The following is a 19,320-nucleotide window of genomic DNA, read 5'->3' as shown; positions in this document are numbered from 1 at the left end:
CCACTTTGTGCTGTCACAATTTGATGCATTATATGATTATTAATACCATTGTCAAAACTGTGAAGATCGGAAAACTGACTAAATGGTAAATTAATACAGGTAATTTCTGCACAGCAAAACCTTGATAAAAAAGATTATAAGGAAATCAAGACAGTACAGTGGAAGTTCAGCCATGATTTTATTGTATGAACAGAGAATCTTCAAGGAGTAAAAATGTCTTTTCCTGTTCCATATTCATAGTGCTCTTTTGTATGTCAGCTGTCAAATTTCTAAATGCTGCATGTCATGTAAACTGATTATGACATGGTGTACAGATTTATTTTTCTAAACTGCTAAATAGTGATAGTATTAAAGATGAAGTATCAGGCTTTCCGTTTTCTTAGGTATCTTGCCAATTGCTTTGCAGAAACAGACACTAAATTGACATTGTGTTTAGCACATAGTTTTGACATTAATTCCTGAAGGCCATAATTTGAATTTGCTTAATGGTGCTAAAGAACTCACTTGCAGGTTTACCACACAGGTGCTGATTATCATCAATTCTCTTGAAAGAGAGAAAAAAAGACTTGCACTTAACTTTGTATCTTGTGATGCCTGGAGTTGACCTAAAGTGTTTATCACCAGTAAATTAAACTTTGCCACTTTCATCAACTTTGCCTCTACATCCACTAGCCTTTAAATTTACTTGGTTCATCTCTGACACTTCCATCCCTTTTCTCAATCTTTCTGTCTCTGTCTCTAGAGACAAACTGTCAACCGACATCTTGTATAAATCTACCAATTCCCACGGTTCTCTTAACTATACCTCTTCACATCCTGTCTCCTGTAAAAATGCTATTCCCTTTTCTCAGTTCCTTCATTTCCATCTCGTCTGTTCCCAGGATGCAACTTTCCTTTCCAGGACACCAGAGATGCCCTTCTTCCTCGAAGAACAGCATTTCCCTTCTTCCACCATTGACGCTGCACTCACCCACATCTCCTCTACTACCTGAACATCTGCATTCACCCATCGTCCTATCGCCTCAACATGATAGAGTTCATCTTGTCTTTACCTACTACCCCATGAGCCTCCATATTCAACACATCATTCTCCACAACTTCCGCCTTATCAAAAGGGATCCTACCACCAAACGTATCTGTACCTCACCCCCATCTCTCTGCTTTTCACAGGGATCACTCCCTCCATGATTCCCTTGTCCATTTGTCACTCCCCACTAATCTCCCTCCCGGCACTTATCCCTGCATGTGGCCAAAGTGCTGCACCTGCCCATTCACTTCTTTCCTCGCCCCCCCCCCCGCCATTCAAGGCCCCAAGTAATCCTTCCGCATAAGGCAACACTTCACCTGTGAATCTGCCGAGGCCATTAATGGTGTCTGGTGCTCCCAATGTGGTTTCCTCTATATTGGTGAGACCTGTCATAAATTGGGAGACTGCTTCATTGAGCACCTCCATTCCATCCACCATAAGTGGAACTTCTCGATGGCCAAACCTTTTCATTCTGATTCTCATTGCTGTTCCGGCATTTCGGCCCATGGCCTCCTCTTGTTCCACGATAAGGCCACCCTCAGGATGGAGGATTCCATCTTGGTAGCCTCCAACCTAATGGCATAAATATAGATATTTCCTTCTGATTTAAAAAAAAATTCCTCCCCCTCCCTTCTTCTATTTCCCACTCTGGCCTCTTAGCTCTCTCACCTGCCTATCACATTCCCTGAATCCACTCCTCCTTCCCTTTCTCCTATGATCCACTGTCCTCTCTTATCAGATTCCTTCCTCTCTATCCCTTTACTTTTCCTACCTGCCTGGCTTAACCTATCAACTTCTAGCTGTCCTCTTTCCTCTCCCTCAATTTTTTATTCTGTTGTCTTACCCTTTCCTTTCCATTCCGAAGAAGGGCCTCAGCCAGAAGCGTCGGCTGTTCATTTATTTCCATAGATGCAGCCTGATCTGCCGAGTTCCTCCAGCATCTTGTGTGTGTAGCTTTGGATTTCCAGCATCTGCAGAAGTTCTTGTTTAAATAAGGTTTAATTGGTTCATGGGATAAGAAACAGGCAGAATGTTTATGCACTGAAAGCCCTTAGGAAGCAGAAATCAGATATTGCTGGATGTTAGTTCACCTGGAGATCATTTACATCTCATTGAAAGGACAGATCGGGTTGAAAGAATACAGCCTTTGTAGCACAATCTATCTTTGGAATTACATTGGAGTGATAGCGTAGTCAGGGGTTCCCAATCTTTGTCTTTATGCCATAAACCAATACCATTAAGCAGTGGGTTTGTGGGCATCAGGTTGAGAATGCCTGGTAGACTCTTGTGCTCTGGATGGCCCCACAGCCTTCCATTGCAAAGGCCAAAGTACAACCTACAGAACCACAGATGACAAGAAAACAGTTGTGCTTTAACTCTATTGACCATATCCATTAAGGAAGGAACTGTCCTGGTGTGTATTTTGGGATATTTCAGGGTTATAGAAGTTGTAGATGCAGCTCTAGATGTCCTGGTGAAAGAAGTGACTGCAAAAGTAATTTATGGAGATAATATTATTAAAACAATTACAGCACAGGATGGGCAAACTAAAAGACTCTGTTGCTCAAATAAAGAGGTGAACTCTTGGATTCCAGAAGTGTTTTAAGGACTGCTCACAGTGAAGTGATTCGGAATCAAAGTCCAGGGGATTGAATTAATTTCTGTCTGATTAAACATTTAATTTATTTTCTGGGAATAATTTCTCAATTTAAAGGTAAATTGAAGACAAGTGGAATGGAGATACAAAAATGTCGAAAAGTGACAGCGCTGGAACACAATGCAAAGTATGATCATCAGCAGTTTATATGCATGCTTGGAGAAATGGTAAACCTGCAGGAAATTACCATTCCACTGACACTTAAAGGTTTGTCTACGATTAGTAGCTAGAAATAAAACAAGTGTTCTTATAGGTACAGATATAAAGAAAATGAACCTGTCTTGCTTTTTGATTGCTAAGTGAAACAAAAAGTAATCCATTCCAGTATTATGAAGCAGAATTATATTCCTATTTGCTGAAGTACATAAAAATTTATTAGCCTCGGCCCAGATCACCAGAAGGCTTGCTAGCCACAGCATCTGACTGGCAACTGAAAGTTTATCTTGGCTAGCAATTAAAGTTCTCTGACTTCATCGCATCCTCATCACTGAGGCCTGGCATCACTTTGTCAGCAACCTCAGAGTAGATGGACATTGTAGAAATGACAGTTTCTTGGGAAGACCTGATTAGGGAAGTATTTGAGTGTAAGAAAGCCAAATACCAAAAGCTGGTTAAAGGAGTGCCAGAGACAGGAGTAGATGCCATGATGGGAGCCTTAGAGAACTGAAGTGTAGAGGTTTTGCTATCTGGTGGCTCTGCAGAACCTACTCTTTCCTTGGCATTACGGGGGCCATTAAGATGGCTCTGGATCAAGAGGTGTGACCTATGGTCCGATACTGCTTGGACACAAGCCCATGCCTTATCAACTCTGGCTGGGTCGCCTGGGCAAGGGTGTCTGAGAATATTTCTTTTCTCACTGAGCACTCTAATTTGATGATTCAAATTTTCAGTCTTTTGAGTCAGTTAAATTTTGTTGTCGTCTTGGAGATCCACTTCCTTCATTTCTCAGAAAAGATAATAGAAAACTAGATACTTCTGAAGTGCAAGCCTGCCTCAAGAATATGATAGTTCTTAATGGCAAATTATCCTCTCTGAGGATTTTGTTTCCATGCTTAAAAGATCAAAGTTCAAAGTAAAATTTATTATCAGAGTTTGTCTCCACATACACCCCTGAGATTCTTTTTCTGTGGGCATACTTAGCAAATCTATAGCACAGTAACTGTAAACAGGATCAATAGACAACAAACAGTGCAAATGCAGATATAAATAAATAACAAGCATGAAATAACAAGATAAAAGAGTCCTTGAATGAGTGTAGTTTATCCCCTTTGTTCTACAGCCTGATGATTGAAGGGTAGTAACTGTTCTTGAATCTGTTCTTGTGATGCGAGTCCTGAGACACCTGTACCTTCGACCTGATGGCAGCAGCGAGAAAAGAACATGGCCTGGGGGGTGGGGTGAGGGTCGTTGATGATGGATGCTGCTTTTCTACAGCAACGTTTCATGTAGATGCAAATGTAAATGGATACACTAGGCTAGATCCACTACCTTTTGTCGGATTTTCCACTGAAAGGCATTGGAGTTCCCATACCAGGCCATAATGCAGGCAGTCAGCCCCTATCATCATCATACATCTATAGCAGTTTGCCATTGTTTTTGATGACATGCCTAATCTCCTCAGAGTACTGAGGAAATAGAGATACTGTTGTGCTTTCTTCACGATTATATTTATATGGTGGCTTAAAAGTCTCACAGTTGAGCTTACACACTTTAATTTGTGTGACTCAGTGAGTGGTATAACATTCCCAGGCTTTCGTATCTGGACAGCAAGGATGCAATATCCATAGTCAACTCTGACCAATGGAGGCCCTCACCTAGTGATAAGCATGCTTATTCCTCCAATTTTATACCCTCATCGTCATTACGTGCTATATCATATGACGTGGGCAAGCATGGTCTTTCCATGACCGTGATTGTTCTTGGCAAATTTTGACACAGAAGTGGTTGTCATCTTCTGGTTAGAGTCTTTACAGGATGGGTGACCCCAGCCATTCTCAATACTTTTCAGAGGTTGTCTGCCCGTTATCAGTGGTGGCATAACCAGCTCATAGGACCATCCACCTGGGGGCTAATCAGATGCTACACCTTTCCCAAGAGTAACCTGCAGGCCAGTGGAGGGAAGGAGCCTTTATTACAGTTTTTAACATGCTGATTATTAAAGATATTGCTTGCATCTTTATGCAAAAGTCATTACCTCACAGTTAAAAATCCTGTTTCTAATTTGAGTGCACATTTTAATCGAAAATATATAATTGAAGTATAATATATGATCTGAGTAAGTGCTGCCAAAGAGAGAGGATGGTTCCTGGCATGAATTTGTCACCAAAATGTCTTTTGTATCAATTTTTAATTTTTACTGCAACTAGATTGGTTACAGAATTAAATTTGGAGCAATTTTAGGGAGATTATAGGATTCTTCTTAATATTTTAATATTCTCCCCTTCTGCAGGTTCTTCAAAGTTCAAGGTAAACTTTATTTTCAATGTACATTTACGGTGCCTTACAAAAGTATTTGCCCGCCTTGGAAGTTTTCATGTTTTTACAACATTGAGTCACAGGAGATTAAATTTGGCTTTTTTTTTGACACTGATCAACAGAAAAGACTCTTTCATGTCAAAGTAAAAACTAATTTCTACAAATTGGTCTAAATTTTATTACAATTATTAAACACAAAATAACTGATTGCATAATTACTCACCCCCTTCAAGTCAGTATTTAGCAGATGAGCCTTTGGCGGCAAATACAGCCTCGAGTTTGTGTGACTAGCTTTGCACATCTGGACACTGCAATTTTTCCCCATTCTACTTTACAAAACTGCTCAAGCTCTGTCAGATTGCATGGAGATTGTGAGTGAACAGCCATTTTCAAGTCCAGCCATAAATTTCCAAATGGATTGAGGTCTGGACTCTGACCTGGTCACTCCAGGACATTAACTTTGTTGTTTTTAAGCCATTCCTGCGTAGCTTTGGCATTATGTTTGGGATCATTGTCTTAGTGGAAAACAAATCTTCTTCCAAGTCACAGTTCTTTTGCAGCCACCACCATGCTTCACGGTGGGGTTGGTGTGTTTTTGATGATGTGCTGTGTTTGGCTTATGCCAAGCATGGCATTTAGTCTGATGGCCAAAAAGCTCAACTTGGATTTCATCAGACCATAGAACCTTCGTCCATCTGACTTCAGAGTCTCCCACATGCCTTCTGGCAAACTCTAGCCAAGATTTCATGTGAATCATTTCTGCTTTTTTCAACAGTGGCTTTCTTTTTGCTACCCTCCCATAAAGCTGTGACTGGTGAAGCACCTGGGCAACAGTTGTTGTATGCGCAGTCTCTCCCATCTCAGCCACCAAAGTTTGTAACTCCTCCAGAGTTGTCATAGATCTCTTGGTGGCCTCCCTCGCTAGTCCCCTTCTCAGATTTTGAAGATGGCCTGCTCTAGGCAGATTACAGCTGTGACATATTCTTTCCATTTCTTGATGATCGACTAAACTGCACTCCAAAGAATATTCAGTGACTTGGAAATTTTCTTTTATCTATCTCCTGATTTGTACTTTTCAATAACCTTTTCGTGGAATTGCTTGGAGTGTTCTTTTGTCTTCATGGTGTAGTTTTTACGAGGATACTGACTCACCAGCAGTTGGACCTTCCAGACACAGGTGTATTTTCACTACAATCAGCTGAAACACCTTGACTGCACACAGGTTTCAATATAGCTAGTACACCGTAACTAATTATGTGGCTTCTAAAAACAATTGGCTTCACCAGTGATGATTTAGTGCACTGTACTAAAGGAGGTGCACATTTATGCAATAAATTATTTTGTATTTTAAATTTGTAATTAATTTCTATCACCTTGTAGAGGTCTGTATTCACTTTGACATGAAAGAGTATTCTTCTGCTGATCAGTGTCAAAAAAAAACAAATTAAATCTACTGTGATTCCACGTTGTAAGACAATAAAACATGAAAACTTCTGGGGGGGGAGAATACTTTTTATAGGCACTGTATGTCATCACGTACAATCCTGAGATTGTTTTTCCTGTGGGTATACTCAAAAAATCTATAAAACAGTAATTATAACAGGATCGATGAGAGATCAACCAGTCTCTCAACTGGGGTTCTGCGGTACCCTGGGGTTCTGCGTGAGATTGGGATTTTAAAGAAGCATTGTTTTTTGAACTTCGAGCAACAGACGCTTGCAGTGGTGGGCAGTGACCAAGCAGTCTCATTAGCAATCTCGTTAGAGGTCTCTCTGACCAGTATGGCAGTGTGCAGTAGGACTGTTGTTACTTGATTGAATCCTCTCCCTCTTGAATTACTTCCCCTTACACGACGCCGATTGACTTATGGGAGTGAAAAAACTCTACCAGTGTAGTAGAAAATTGGATACAAATTTTCATTCTAAAGACAGTCCAAATAGGTGCGAGATGAGAGAGGAGGATTCTAGGCTGAGGCCTATGAACAATTCTGAAAAGGTTAATGAGGAATTACAATCTTCTGAGTCATTTCACTGCATTACTGCAACAATAGATAGAGAGAGTCTATCTTTTACAATGAAGGCTACTTATCAAGGGGTTTCACATGGACTAGTGATCCAGGTTGTCCTATTCCTTTGTGCCTCGTCTGTGGCAAGCAACTTACAAATGTAGCAATGGCTCCAGCAAAACTGAAAAGACATTTAACTACAAACCACAGCCATATGATACATAAAAGTGCTGATTTGAAAGAGCATGGCCTGGGTGGTAAGGATCTTTGATGATGATGGTGCTTTCCTAGACAGCCATTATACAATGAAGCCATTATATTGCAGTGTATAACGCATAATTTCATAAAATTAAATGGATTTTTCTTTTTGTTCCAGGTATTGCATTAGCTCAGCTTGACAGAATGAACACAACCGAACAGGTGGTTGTTAAGTGTGCGTCTATCATTGGACACACTTTCACCACTAAAATGCTTCGGTACATCTTACCTGAAGGTGCCGAGCAAAAATTGAATCAATCACTTATATCGTTGGTAAAATCACGTACATTAGAATGTGCATCAAGGATCAACAGTAGCTTTGGTGCACCAATGGAAAAAAGTGAGGAAACACATCTTGTCCAGTGTTTTTGTAACCGCGTAAAAGAGTCCGAGGACCAACTGGAAGAGGATGATGAAATAGGTAAAGTTTTGGAGAATTATAATTGTCAGTTTCTATTTAGAGCATGCCTTATGAGAATAGGTTGAGTGAACTTAGCCTTTTTTCCTTGGAGCAACAGAGGATGAGAGGTGACCTGATAGAGGTGTATAAGATGATAAGGAACATTGATCGTGTGGATAGCCAGAGGCTTTTTCCCAGGGCTGAAATGGCTAGCATGAGGGGGCATAGTTTTCAGGTGCTTGGAAGTAGGTACAGGGGGCATGTCAGAGGTAAGTAGTGGGTATGTGGAATGCACTGCCAGTGACGGTGGTAGAGACGGATACAATAGGGCCTTTTAAGAGACTCTTAGATAGGTACATGGAGCTTAGAAAAATAGAGGGCTATGTGGTAGGGTAGGGTAATTCTAGGCAGCTTCTAGAGCACAACATTGTGGGCCGAAGGGCCTGTAATGTGCTGTAGATTTCTGTGTTCTATGTTTTATGTTCTATTTGTAAAGCTCTTATCTGGTATCCAGAATGAACCTTCTGATTTTTATTTTATTGAAATGCGGTGAGGAATAGGCCCTTTGAGTCACTCTACCCAGCAATCCCCTAACCTAATCAAGTGATAATTTACAATGACCAATTAGCCTACCAACTAGTATGTCTTTGGACTTCAGGAGGAAACCGCAGCACCCGGAGGAAACCCACACAGTCATGGGGAAAACGTACAAACTCCTTACATAGAGTGGCGGGAATTGAACCATGATCGTCTGTACTGTAAAATGTTGTGCTACCGTGCCACCCAGCTTTTAAGGCTGCATATGTTAGCCAAACCACAAATGTTTCTTGAATGGAAAGAAAAATCATGTTCTTTAATGCCCAAAGGTAAAGTAATCTAAGGGATCACGTGGCAATATTTGATCTGGCATTTAAAAGTTTGGCATGAGGATATTATTTTAAACATTGCCATTGGAGCTTTATAATAGTGAATAGAAGAACCATTGCCTTAAGCATGTCGACATGTACATCCTCACTTCTAATCTCATGGTGGAAGCCATGTCATTTTCTTGTGGGCATACTCAATAAATCCAGTAACCATAATAGAAATCATGGAAGACTGTACCAAAGGGCAAACCACCAGTGTGCAAAAGGCAACAAACAAAAAGAAAGAAGGAAAGGAAATAATAATAATTTAATAAGAAGCAATAAATATCGAGAACATGAGATGAGGAGTCCTTGAAGTGAGTGCGTAGGTTGTAGAAACTGTTTAACTGATAGGGCAAGTGAAGCTGGGTGAAGTTATCCCCTCTGGTTCAGGAGCCTGATGGTTGAGGGTTAATAACTGTTCCTGACCTGATGGTGTGAGGTCTGATGCTCCCCTACCTTCTTCCAGATGGCAGCAGCAAAAAAGAAAAGATGACCTGGATGGTGGGAGTCCCTGATGATGGATGCTGCTTTCTTGTGACAACACTCTGTGCCGATGTGCTCAATGGTGGGGAGGGCTTTACTTGTGATGGACTGGGCCATATCCACAGTTTGCAGGATTTTCTGTTTAAAGGCATTGGTGTTTCCATACCTGGCTGTGATGCAACCAGTCAATATACTCTTCACCACACATCTGTAGAAATTAGTCAAAGTTTTAGGCGGCATGCCAAATCTTAGCAAACTTCTAAGGAAGTTGAGGCGCTGCTATGCTTTCATCATAATCACACTTGCCTGCTGGGCCCAGGACAGGTCCTTTGAAATGATAACACTGAGGAACTTAAATTTGCTGACCTTCTTTGCTTCTGATCCCCTGATGTAGACTGGCTCATAGACCTCCAATTTGGGTGTTTTATTACTGAATTCAAAGAATGCTGAGCCTTGCTATCGATGTACAGTAGGTGAAATAGTATGCCACTGGATAGTAGATTGGATAGTTTTCCTATTATTGTGATGCTGGATATTGATGTGTGGCTTTCACCTGCACTGACACTGATGCATGCTACTATTTGAACAGCTCTTTCCTCTATTATGTTTTTATTTCCTTTTTTTTCCAGGAAGCTCTTCGATTTAGTATAAGGAATTGTTATAGATAACTGTGTTCTGTGCAGATAAAATGTAATTTCTCATTTCTTAACTCATTTTCTAAATAAAATATAAGGCTGGAAGGAGGCTATTCGGACAATCAAGTCGCTGCCAACTCTCAACATTCTTTTTTGTCTCTTTCACCCACTGAAATGACTGTGTAATCCATTTTCTCTCAGATACTCACCAACTCTCCCCCAATTCTCCTGCCGCTCATCAACATTTGGGGTAATTTACAGTAACTAATTAACTTCAAACAGCCAAGCTGCATGATCACCAGGAGAACATGCAAACACCACAGCTGACATCCTAGGTCAGGATTTAACCCAGGTTGTTGGCTGTGTGAAGCTGCAGGCAACCAATTCCATATAGTACTGTGCAAAATCTGAGGCACATGTAAAGTGAAGTTGCTTTCAAAAATAATGAAATAAAGTTTCCAAATATCAAAAGATTTGCTATAAAGAGCAGAAAACAGTAAACAAAAAAAACTAAATCCAATCAATATTTCTTGTGACCATCCTTTGCCTTTAAAACTGCATCAATTCTCTTAGGTACGCTGTTGTGCAGTTTTATCAGAAAATGAGCTGGTAGGTTCATGGCGAACTTGCCACAGTTCTTTTGCAGACTTTGGCTGTCTCATTTCTGTCTCTCCAGGTAATCCAGACAGCCTCAATGATGTTGAGATCAGGGCTCTGTGGAGGCCATTCCATCTGAAACCATATGAAAATTCTTGGGTGCCTGAGACTTTTACACATTATTATATATATATACAGAAAATAGTTTCTTCATCATTGTTTAGAAAATGGTGGGGGGGGGAGGGGGAAGCACAAATTAATTCCAAAATAAAGAAATAATTCCAAAAGATTAGTGGACAAGATGACAGTGTACGGTTCCATTAATTTGCATCAAATTATAGAAATGGACATTTCTGCTTTCAGATTTACGAGAGAAAGCTGCTGTTTGGAGCTGCAAAGTGATGCGATTCTGTATTGCCCTTGTGCATGAAACAGCCAACGACCTGTGGCTGAAAGAGCAGAAAAAGTCACTTCACTTAAAGTGCACGAGATTTTTGGAGAACGCCGCTCGAAAATGCAGCAGCTGTGGAGGGGGTGACTTTATTTATGAGCACCGATCTATGGTAAATTTCAGTGTTGCTGAAAGTGAAAGCACCGTTCAAAGACGAAGAGAATTATATACCACAATCAGTTACGGAAATATACGAAGCTTTTCTCCGGAGAAAGTTAGTGACCAAGGTAATCAAGTTCTATCCAATAAACCATTAAATATATAGGTAGAGATAAATAGTGGAGATGAGCACCTCCACTCCAACCACCGAAAGTAGACCTTCCCGTTTCCCATTCCCATTGAAAGTGTTGGTCCACGGCCTCCTCTTGTGCCAAGATGAGCCTACCATCAGGGTGGAGGAGCAACACCTTATATTTGACCTGGATAGCCTCCAAACTGATGGCATGAATAACAATTTCTCCTTCCAGTTTAAAAAAAATTCACACCCCCACCCCTCTTCTGTTCACCACTCTGGCCTCTTATCTCTTCTCACCAGGCCATCACCTCCCCCTGGTTTCCCTCCTCCTCCCCTTTCCCCAGTTGTATCCTCTCCTATCAGGTTCCTTCCTCTCCTGCAATACACACAATGTTCTGGAGGAGCTCAGCTGGTCAGGCAGCATCTGGAATGGGAAATTAACAGCCAATGTTTTGGGCCGGGACCCTTCAGCAGGACTGGAAAGGAAAAGGGGAAGAAGTCAGAATAAGAAGGTGGGGAGGAGGGAGAAAGCAGAACAAGGTGGCAGGGGATAGGTAAAACTGGGAGGGGGAGGGGGAAAATAAAAGGCTGGGAAGTTAGTCGGTGGAAGAGATAAAGGGCTGGAGAAAGGGGGAATCTGACAGGAGTGGACAGAAGATCATAGAAGAAAGGGAAGGAAGTGGAGCACCAGAGGGAGGTGATAGGCAGGTAAAGAGATAAGGTGAGAGTGGGAATTGGGAATGGTGAAGGAGACGGGGAGGCAATTACCGAAAGTTTGAGAAATCAGCGTTCAGGTTGGAGGCTAGCTAGATGGAATGTAAGCTGTTGTTTGGCCAACCTGAGTGTGGCTTCATCATGACAGTAGAGAAGAGGCCATGGGTTTACATGCCGGGATGGCAATGGGAAGTAGAATTGAAATGGGAGGCCATCTTGAGATCCTGCTGTTTCTGGCAGACAGAGCATAGGTACTCAGCGAAGCGGTCTCCCAATCTGCATCGGGTCTTCCCAGTGTACAGGAGGCTACACTGTGAGAGTGGGTAGAGTAGATGACCCCAACAGAATCGTGAGTGAAATGTCACCTCACCTGGAAGGACTGGTTGGGGCCCTGAATGGTAGTGAGGGCGGAGGTGTCGGGGCAGATGTGGCACTTGTTCTGCTTGCAAAGAGAAGTGCCAGGAGGGAAATCAGTTGCGGGGGGATGAGTGGACAAGGGAGTCATGTAGGGAGTGATCCCTGCAGAAAGTGGGGAGCCAGGGTATGATGTACTTGCTGGTGGGATTCCATACCCCACCACCAAGCACATCTTACCCGTCCTCCCACTATATATAAACAAAAAAATCACAATATTCCAGTGATATTAAAGCTGATCTGTTTCTGATTCTGAATACTTCTGGAGTTGAAAGAGCTGTGGAAAATCCCTGAGATGGAAACATCTTGTCCAGGAAAAGGTGGTGGGGGGGAATTGTCATTTCTAATGTATTTCTCCATCACTTCTGCTATAAGTCTTTGTTCTACATATTATCACAGCCGTTATTCATGAATAATTAATTAACTTTATTTTTACATCCTTCATATACATGAGGATTAAAAATCTTTATATCTCCATCAAAATGTGCAATGTGCAATTTACAGTAATTTATAATAAATAGTATGTATAACAGAATAGTCAATGTAACATAGAAATACAGTTGCGTCAGCATGAATTAAGCAGCCTGGTGGAAGAAGCTGTCCCGGAGCCTGTTGATCCTGGCTTTTATGTTGCGGTACTGTTTCCTGGATGGTAGCAGCTGGAATAGATTGTGGTTGGGGTGACTCAGGTCCCCAATGATCCTCTGGGCCCTTTTTACACACCTGTCTCTGTAAATGTCTTGAATAGTGGGAAGTTCACATCTACAGTTGCGCTGGGCTGTCCGCACCACTCTCTGCAGAGTCCTGCGATTGAGGGAAGTACAATTTCCATACCAGGCAGTGATGCAGCCAGTCAGGATGCTCTTAATTGTGCCCTTATAGAAAGTTCTTAGGACTTGGGGGCCCACACCAAACTTCTTCAACCATCTGAGGTGAAAGAGGCGCTGTTGTGCCTTTTTCACCACATAGACGGTATGTACAAACCACATGAGGTCCTCAGTGATGTTTATGCTGAGGAACTTAAAGCTGTTCTCCCTCTTAACCCCAGATCCATTGATGTTAATAGGGACTAGTCTGTCTCTATTCCTCCTGTAGTCCACAACCAGCTCCTTTGTTTTTGTGACATCGAGGGAGAGGTTGTTTTCTTGACACCACTGTGTCAGAGAGATGACTTCCTCTCTGTAGGCTGCCTTATTTTTGTTTGGGATTAGGCCAATCAATGTAGTATCGTCAGCAAATTTAATTAGCAGATTGGAGCTATGAGTGGCAACACAGTCATGGGTATACAGAGAATAAAGGAGGGGGCTACGGACACAGCCCTGAGAGACTTTTGCGTTGAGAGTCAGAGGGGTAGAGGTGAGGGAGTCCACTCTTACCACCTGCTGGCAATCTGGCAGGAAGTCCAGGATCCAGCTGCTCAAGGCAGGATGAAGGCCGAGGTCTGAGCTCTTTGACAGCCTGGAGGGAATTAATAGTGTTGAATGCTGAACTGTAGTCCAAGAAAAGCATTCTCGTCCTATGCTGTTCCAAATACTGATTACTTATTTTCTGTTACTGTATCACTATTAATTTTAAAGACACCTACATTATTTTGGTAGTCCTTGTTTTTCAAATAATTGTAAAATAAGAGTTGATATGTATATCCATTGCAAATTTCTTTTTGTATTCTATTTGTAACGCTCTTACTGTAGGCTGGTAATGAGTTAGCTATTAGTGTGAACTCGAGCTAACAGCAACATAACTCGACAATGCACGGGAATAATGACGAAAGAGGTCATTTCAATTAAATAAACATGTCTAGAGTAAATATGATTTTGTTATACACAAACATAAAAGTTTGAATGTTCCTTCCAAGGGAATATGAAGGCAATTACTATATGAAAATTTACCGCTCACCAGGAAGCAACAATTTAACTCACACCAGTATAAACTTAGATCGAAAAAGTATTAACAAAATTTTTAAAACTATAACAAACACAATAATACTATGTAATGCAAATATATAAGACCCTGTCCCAGGAAACAAATATTCATGCAACTTCCAAAGGAAAAAATTGCTGAATTTTCTTCAACATTGTATTCTTACTAGTTTACTCAAGTTACCTGCACATTTTCCGTGAGACCATTGTTTGCATGAGGATTTTCCAACATCAGTATCTGTCCTTCCAAATAGGTTCTGTGTTCTTCTCTGATTTCCATTCTCCTTCGATCCCACCCTCTCCCTTTTTAAAAAAAAATGGCTTCCCCATTCTTTTTCCGTGCTCTCTCCAAAGGAAAATGTTAACTAGACAAATCTTATTGGCTAGTTCAACAGGCCCAACTTAATTGTATAATGTAATTAAAGGAATCCTTATTGAAATTTGAGATAACCTGCAGAAAATACAAAATACCCAACAGCATTGTCACGTACCCCGTGACGGGGATAAAGAACCAGCAGAAATAGAAACCACTTTGGAGTCTCGTATTGCTATAAACTAATAATATTTATTAGTAACTACGCAATACAGTAATATCAAAGTAAATAAATCACACAGGTTAGCAATGATTATATAAAAAAGTAAGTGTGGAATATGTATGTATGAAAACCAAGCTTCTTTAAGTCTAGGGGTAAAAAGATACAGTCTTACGATGTTGAGTAAAGTTCAGTTCAGTTCGCGGTATTTAGTTGAGTAGTGATGGAGAGAGAGAGAGAGTGAGTTGAGTCTTCAGGTAAGCTGATGCCGTTGATCTTCTCGTCGTCCTCCGACATCCTTTACAAGTCACCGACTGTGACTTTAACCAGGAGGACCAGTTTTCCTGTGGTGGAGCTATCACCCAGGCGAGGGTGCACACATAGACAACTCCCCACCAGTCAACCCCTTCTCCTTCACTGGAATTGCAATTTGGAATTGATCCGCCTAATCGATCCTCCAAAACCCACTTTCTCTGTGGGCACAACAATGCTCATTCAGTGTCCAGGTCATGTGTCTGAGGTCTGTATTATCTGACCTCCTATTTATTTCACCAGGCTGAGCATCACCTGTCACTCAAAGAGTCCCTCCTTCCTTTGTCTGTAAAGGAGTGCACAAGCAGGCAACAAGTCCTTGAAGAAATATCAACAATCTGCCTTTGGTCACCATAGCAACTTACGAGCTGCTCGGTGATGTCTCCAACTCCAAACTCAGTAGAAATCCAAAGTTACTTCCAATGCCTTAACGTGACAGTCCAATTGTTGATCTTCATCTCTCTCCAAACAGTTAATAGGGGCACACCTGGATCCCCTCACAAGCATAACTATATTAATAAAATAAAACATTGTCTTAAACCAGGGTATTACATATTATTCTAGAATGCTGTAACTGGCTGTAATATCATCTCTTGTAATTTTTGTCTGATGACCAGGATCTTCACTAGATTTTGCCTTCATGTAAATTCTTTCTTACAGCTAGATGTTACCATTTAGTTTATAGTTATCCAAACCAGCTTGAATTGTAATCTGCCTGCTGGAACAAAAAACACTTCATTTTGTATATTAAATTCTCAGGTCTCTTCCACAATTTCATCCATTAACTGATTTGTTTAGCCTACTAGAATAGAAGTCTGACATAACAAATTCAGAAGGCAAAGCTGAGGATGAATGTTGAAATTAAAACTACGATTTAATATTTCTTCAATGCCTTTGTAAGTCAAAGACATTTAATAGCAATTGCATTTGAAATGAAAAAAAATAAACTATTTTAAGTCTATTATAAAATTCAGAAATTTAGGCAGGAGAATGGGGTTGAAAGGGGAATGGATCAGCCATGATGAAATGACGGGCCAAATGGTTTAATTCTGCTCCTATGTCTTATGGTCTAAATAATTAAAAACATTAAAGCAAATAATATTTCCCTTTTCCCTCTCAATCAGTCAAGCTGAATTCTCCATTAAAATAAGAGTTTCAAATCTTACACCAAGTTTATCTGGTACAGTATCTGAGGGGAAATTCCACATTGTAATGTAAATGTCAATCTTCTGGAATATATTTTATTTGTTAATTTATTTGTAGTTTGAATTTACTTTGTGTTGAGTATGAGTTATATACACGATGCTGTGCACTTTGGTCCGGGGGAACATTGTTTCATTTGGCAGCGTACATGTATACGATTGAATGACAATGAGCTTGAACTTGCTGAAGAACTATGGCAAGACAACAGAATCTAGCACCAGAAGATGATGGCAGATTCAGAGCCTTGAATCTATTAGTAAGCTCTGTACTCAGCAACTGTAAATATGCTTGGGATTTGAGCCAGTTTAAATCTCTGAATGTCTGCATTCCCTTCAGAAACATTAGTTACTGCTGGCAGATTTGGCTTATTTTGTTTTCTTTGAGGTAAATATTCATGCACAGTTGGGCTGTTACCTTGCTCTGGCACATTGTATATTACTAAATCTAATATGGCACTTGCCTATCACTTCCTCCCGGTGCCCCTCCTCCCTCCCTTTCTCCTTTGGTCCACTTTCCTCTCCTATCAGATTCCTTCATCCCCAGCCCTTTACCTTTCTCACCCAGCTAGCGTCACCTATCACCTTCGAGCTGTCCCTCTCCTCCTCAGCCCAGCTTTTTATCCTGGAATCTTCCCCCTTCCTTTCCAGTCCTGAAGAAGGGTCTTGGCCCAAAATGTCAACTGTTTTTTTCATTTCCATGGATGCTGCCTGACCTGCGGAGCTCGTCCAGCATTTTGAGTGTGTTGCTTTGGATTTCCAGCATCTGCAGAATTTCCTGTTTTGAGCCAAATTTCTTGTTGGTCTCAGAATATGATCACGTACTTGCTCTAGATATGTACTCCTTTCAGGCCTTAAAATAGAAATCTCTAAAGGGGTTAGAGGAAAGCATGTCAAAAATTCAGTATATTATTCTTTTTGAAAATAATGTTGCCCTTGTCTTGCGATGGCCCGGTTGAATATTTCTGAGGTTGAAATTTTATTTTAATAGGGCATGTTGTTTGAAATAATTTCAGTCATTTTCTTTTCTCTAGATTTTCCTTCAAAAAATATGAATTCAAGCATTGTTAGCATACACCATGGAGACACATCAATTAACCCTTCTTCCACTAACATCTCCAAATCCTTTGACCAAGGTAATGAATAAAAATAGTGTTAAAATAGAATAAAGGATACAATAGCTAAGATTGGTGTGAATTACACCCTGAATGCAGGTTGGTCCGGGTGCAGGTCGAGGAGTAGGCAAAATGGTTCAGGGCGTACTAATTGGGCCAAAGAGCCTGTATTTTTCTATGACTCTATGAATGCATGCCAATCCAAATTTGCAAAATTCATATTTTAAAAAAATGTCAAAAAAGGCAATTATCCTTGTGCGGTGCATCTTCATGAATACTTGTAACAATGCCATTCTCTCAGGTTTCTATCATTAGCTGTCAAAAATTCTTGCTATTTCTTGTTTTAGATCATTAATTGTTCCCCAAAGATCGAAAGATTATTCATCTCTGGTGGTCCATTTTATAGCTAAAATATTTAATTCTCTCAATAATTTTCATTTTATTTTGATTAAATAACTTTCATTTCGGCATGTGAAGAGCGGCTCCTGTTGGTTAGAGTCAATCATGGATTTTGTGTCCTAGCTGTCTAGATATGCAAGCCGGGGCAGTACAATATGAAGAGCAAGTTGTTGCCCATGTAGCAAGCTCCCTCTCTCTACGCATCTGATGAACCCAAAGGAATGGCAGAGTCTGATACACAGTGTCGCATGAGTTGCCAGTCAATGTTGAATTCAATATAGGACTGCCTTAGGGGGCTCCAGCTCTGCAGTTTTCCCTCAGGGTTTGACCAGTTCTATCCTTTGATGTTCTGTAGTTCATTCCTGAAGCCTTCCCCATGAATGGGTGTAGTGGCAAGTCAACCGAGTTTGAGATCCATGTTTTCCTTCTCATAGACGAGCTGCAAACCATGGCTTACGATACCCATCTGCCTGAAGTAACTGGTTTTGAGATGCCAGTAACCCGCCTTTGCCCTTTCTCCTGGCAGTAGAAGTGGTTCTGCCCGGCTCAGTAGCTAAGTCAGACATGAAGGCCAGGAGCTGGACTTGGTAGTTAAAGGCTATTTGAGGCACACACCATTGGGAACATTTAATAGATAGTGGGAGCTTATCCCCACTACCACCCCCAGCTATAACAGCCTTAAGGAACTAATGTAAAAAGAGTATTCAGTAAATTATATACATCATGTAGTGTCATATTAATGAGATCTTGCTTTCATAGATTCCTTCTCCTGAAGGAGAAAGAGAATTAATTAAATTCCTCCTACCTATTTGTTCCTTTATAAGATTATCAATCTCCACACTGTGTTATTGTTCTAAAATCATTGTTTGTGCCTTTGATAGCTTTAATTTTTATATTCGAGTGTTTTCAGGGCTATATTACGACTTTCCACCAACATAAAACTGAGATTATTAGATATTGCTATGGAAACCCTCTCAATTCCTATTATTGCTTGGCCCTTACCCCAGTGCTCACTCACTTCCACTTTCTCCTAAACTGACAGTACCTAGATTTTAAATTTCTCATCCCTACTTTCAAGTTCCTACATGGCCTTCCCCTATTTCTATCTCTCCAAGCCTCACAAACTTCATCGCCCACCCAGATTCTTGACCAGTTCTAGCCTTTCATGTTCTGTTGTTCATTCCTCCACCTGCAAGTTGCTGAAATTTCATCTGCTTTGGGGTTATTTCATGAAAAATTCTGCATTTCTTCATATTTCTTTTCTCTCCTAAAACAAACCTTAAGCCATCCCCTTTTCTTGATGCTGTTCCATTCTGTGCCAATAGTTTGTTGTATGTCAGGTTTCTTTGCTAATGTCTGTCTGTCTGTCTAGGTACCATATTCCCTGCGGACTTTGGTGACCATGGTTTTTCGTATAGATCTATCCTCCGTTTTTTGGATGACTTCCATTTCCACGATGTGTAGCCACCTGGCTATGCTTTTGATGTACATAAGCCGAGGTCTTCCTCTGGGTTTATTCCCCTCAATCTTTCCAGAGAGTATGAGTTTTTCTAGTTCATCTTTCCGCATGATGTGTCCTGGGAA

The 19,320-nt window shown here is 40.8% G+C and overlaps 1 protein-coding gene across 1 annotated transcript in view; it reads left to right on the top strand.

Moving 5' to 3' along the window:
* LOC134348797 (adenylate cyclase type 10-like) overlaps nucleotides 1–19,320 on the top strand; it is a 140,599-nt gene that overhangs the window by 65,616 nt on the left and 55,663 nt on the right. Inside the window, exons 18-21 of the mRNA XM_063052600.1 lie at nucleotides 2,742–2,891; nucleotides 7,541–7,843; nucleotides 10,809–11,123; nucleotides 17,257–17,358. Coding sequence (XP_062908670.1) covers nucleotides 2,742–2,891; nucleotides 7,541–7,843; nucleotides 10,809–11,123; nucleotides 17,257–17,358 — 870 coding nt within the window. The remainder of the gene's footprint in view (nucleotides 1–2,741; nucleotides 2,892–7,540; nucleotides 7,844–10,808; nucleotides 11,124–17,256; nucleotides 17,359–19,320) is intronic.

Source organism: Mobula hypostoma, chromosome 6, assembly GCF_963921235.1.
Source record: "Mobula hypostoma chromosome 6, sMobHyp1.1, whole genome shotgun sequence".
NCBI classification, from domain to species: domain Eukaryota; kingdom Metazoa; phylum Chordata; class Chondrichthyes; order Myliobatiformes; family Myliobatidae; genus Mobula; species Mobula hypostoma.
This window is presented reverse-complemented; position numbering and strand designations above follow the sequence as displayed.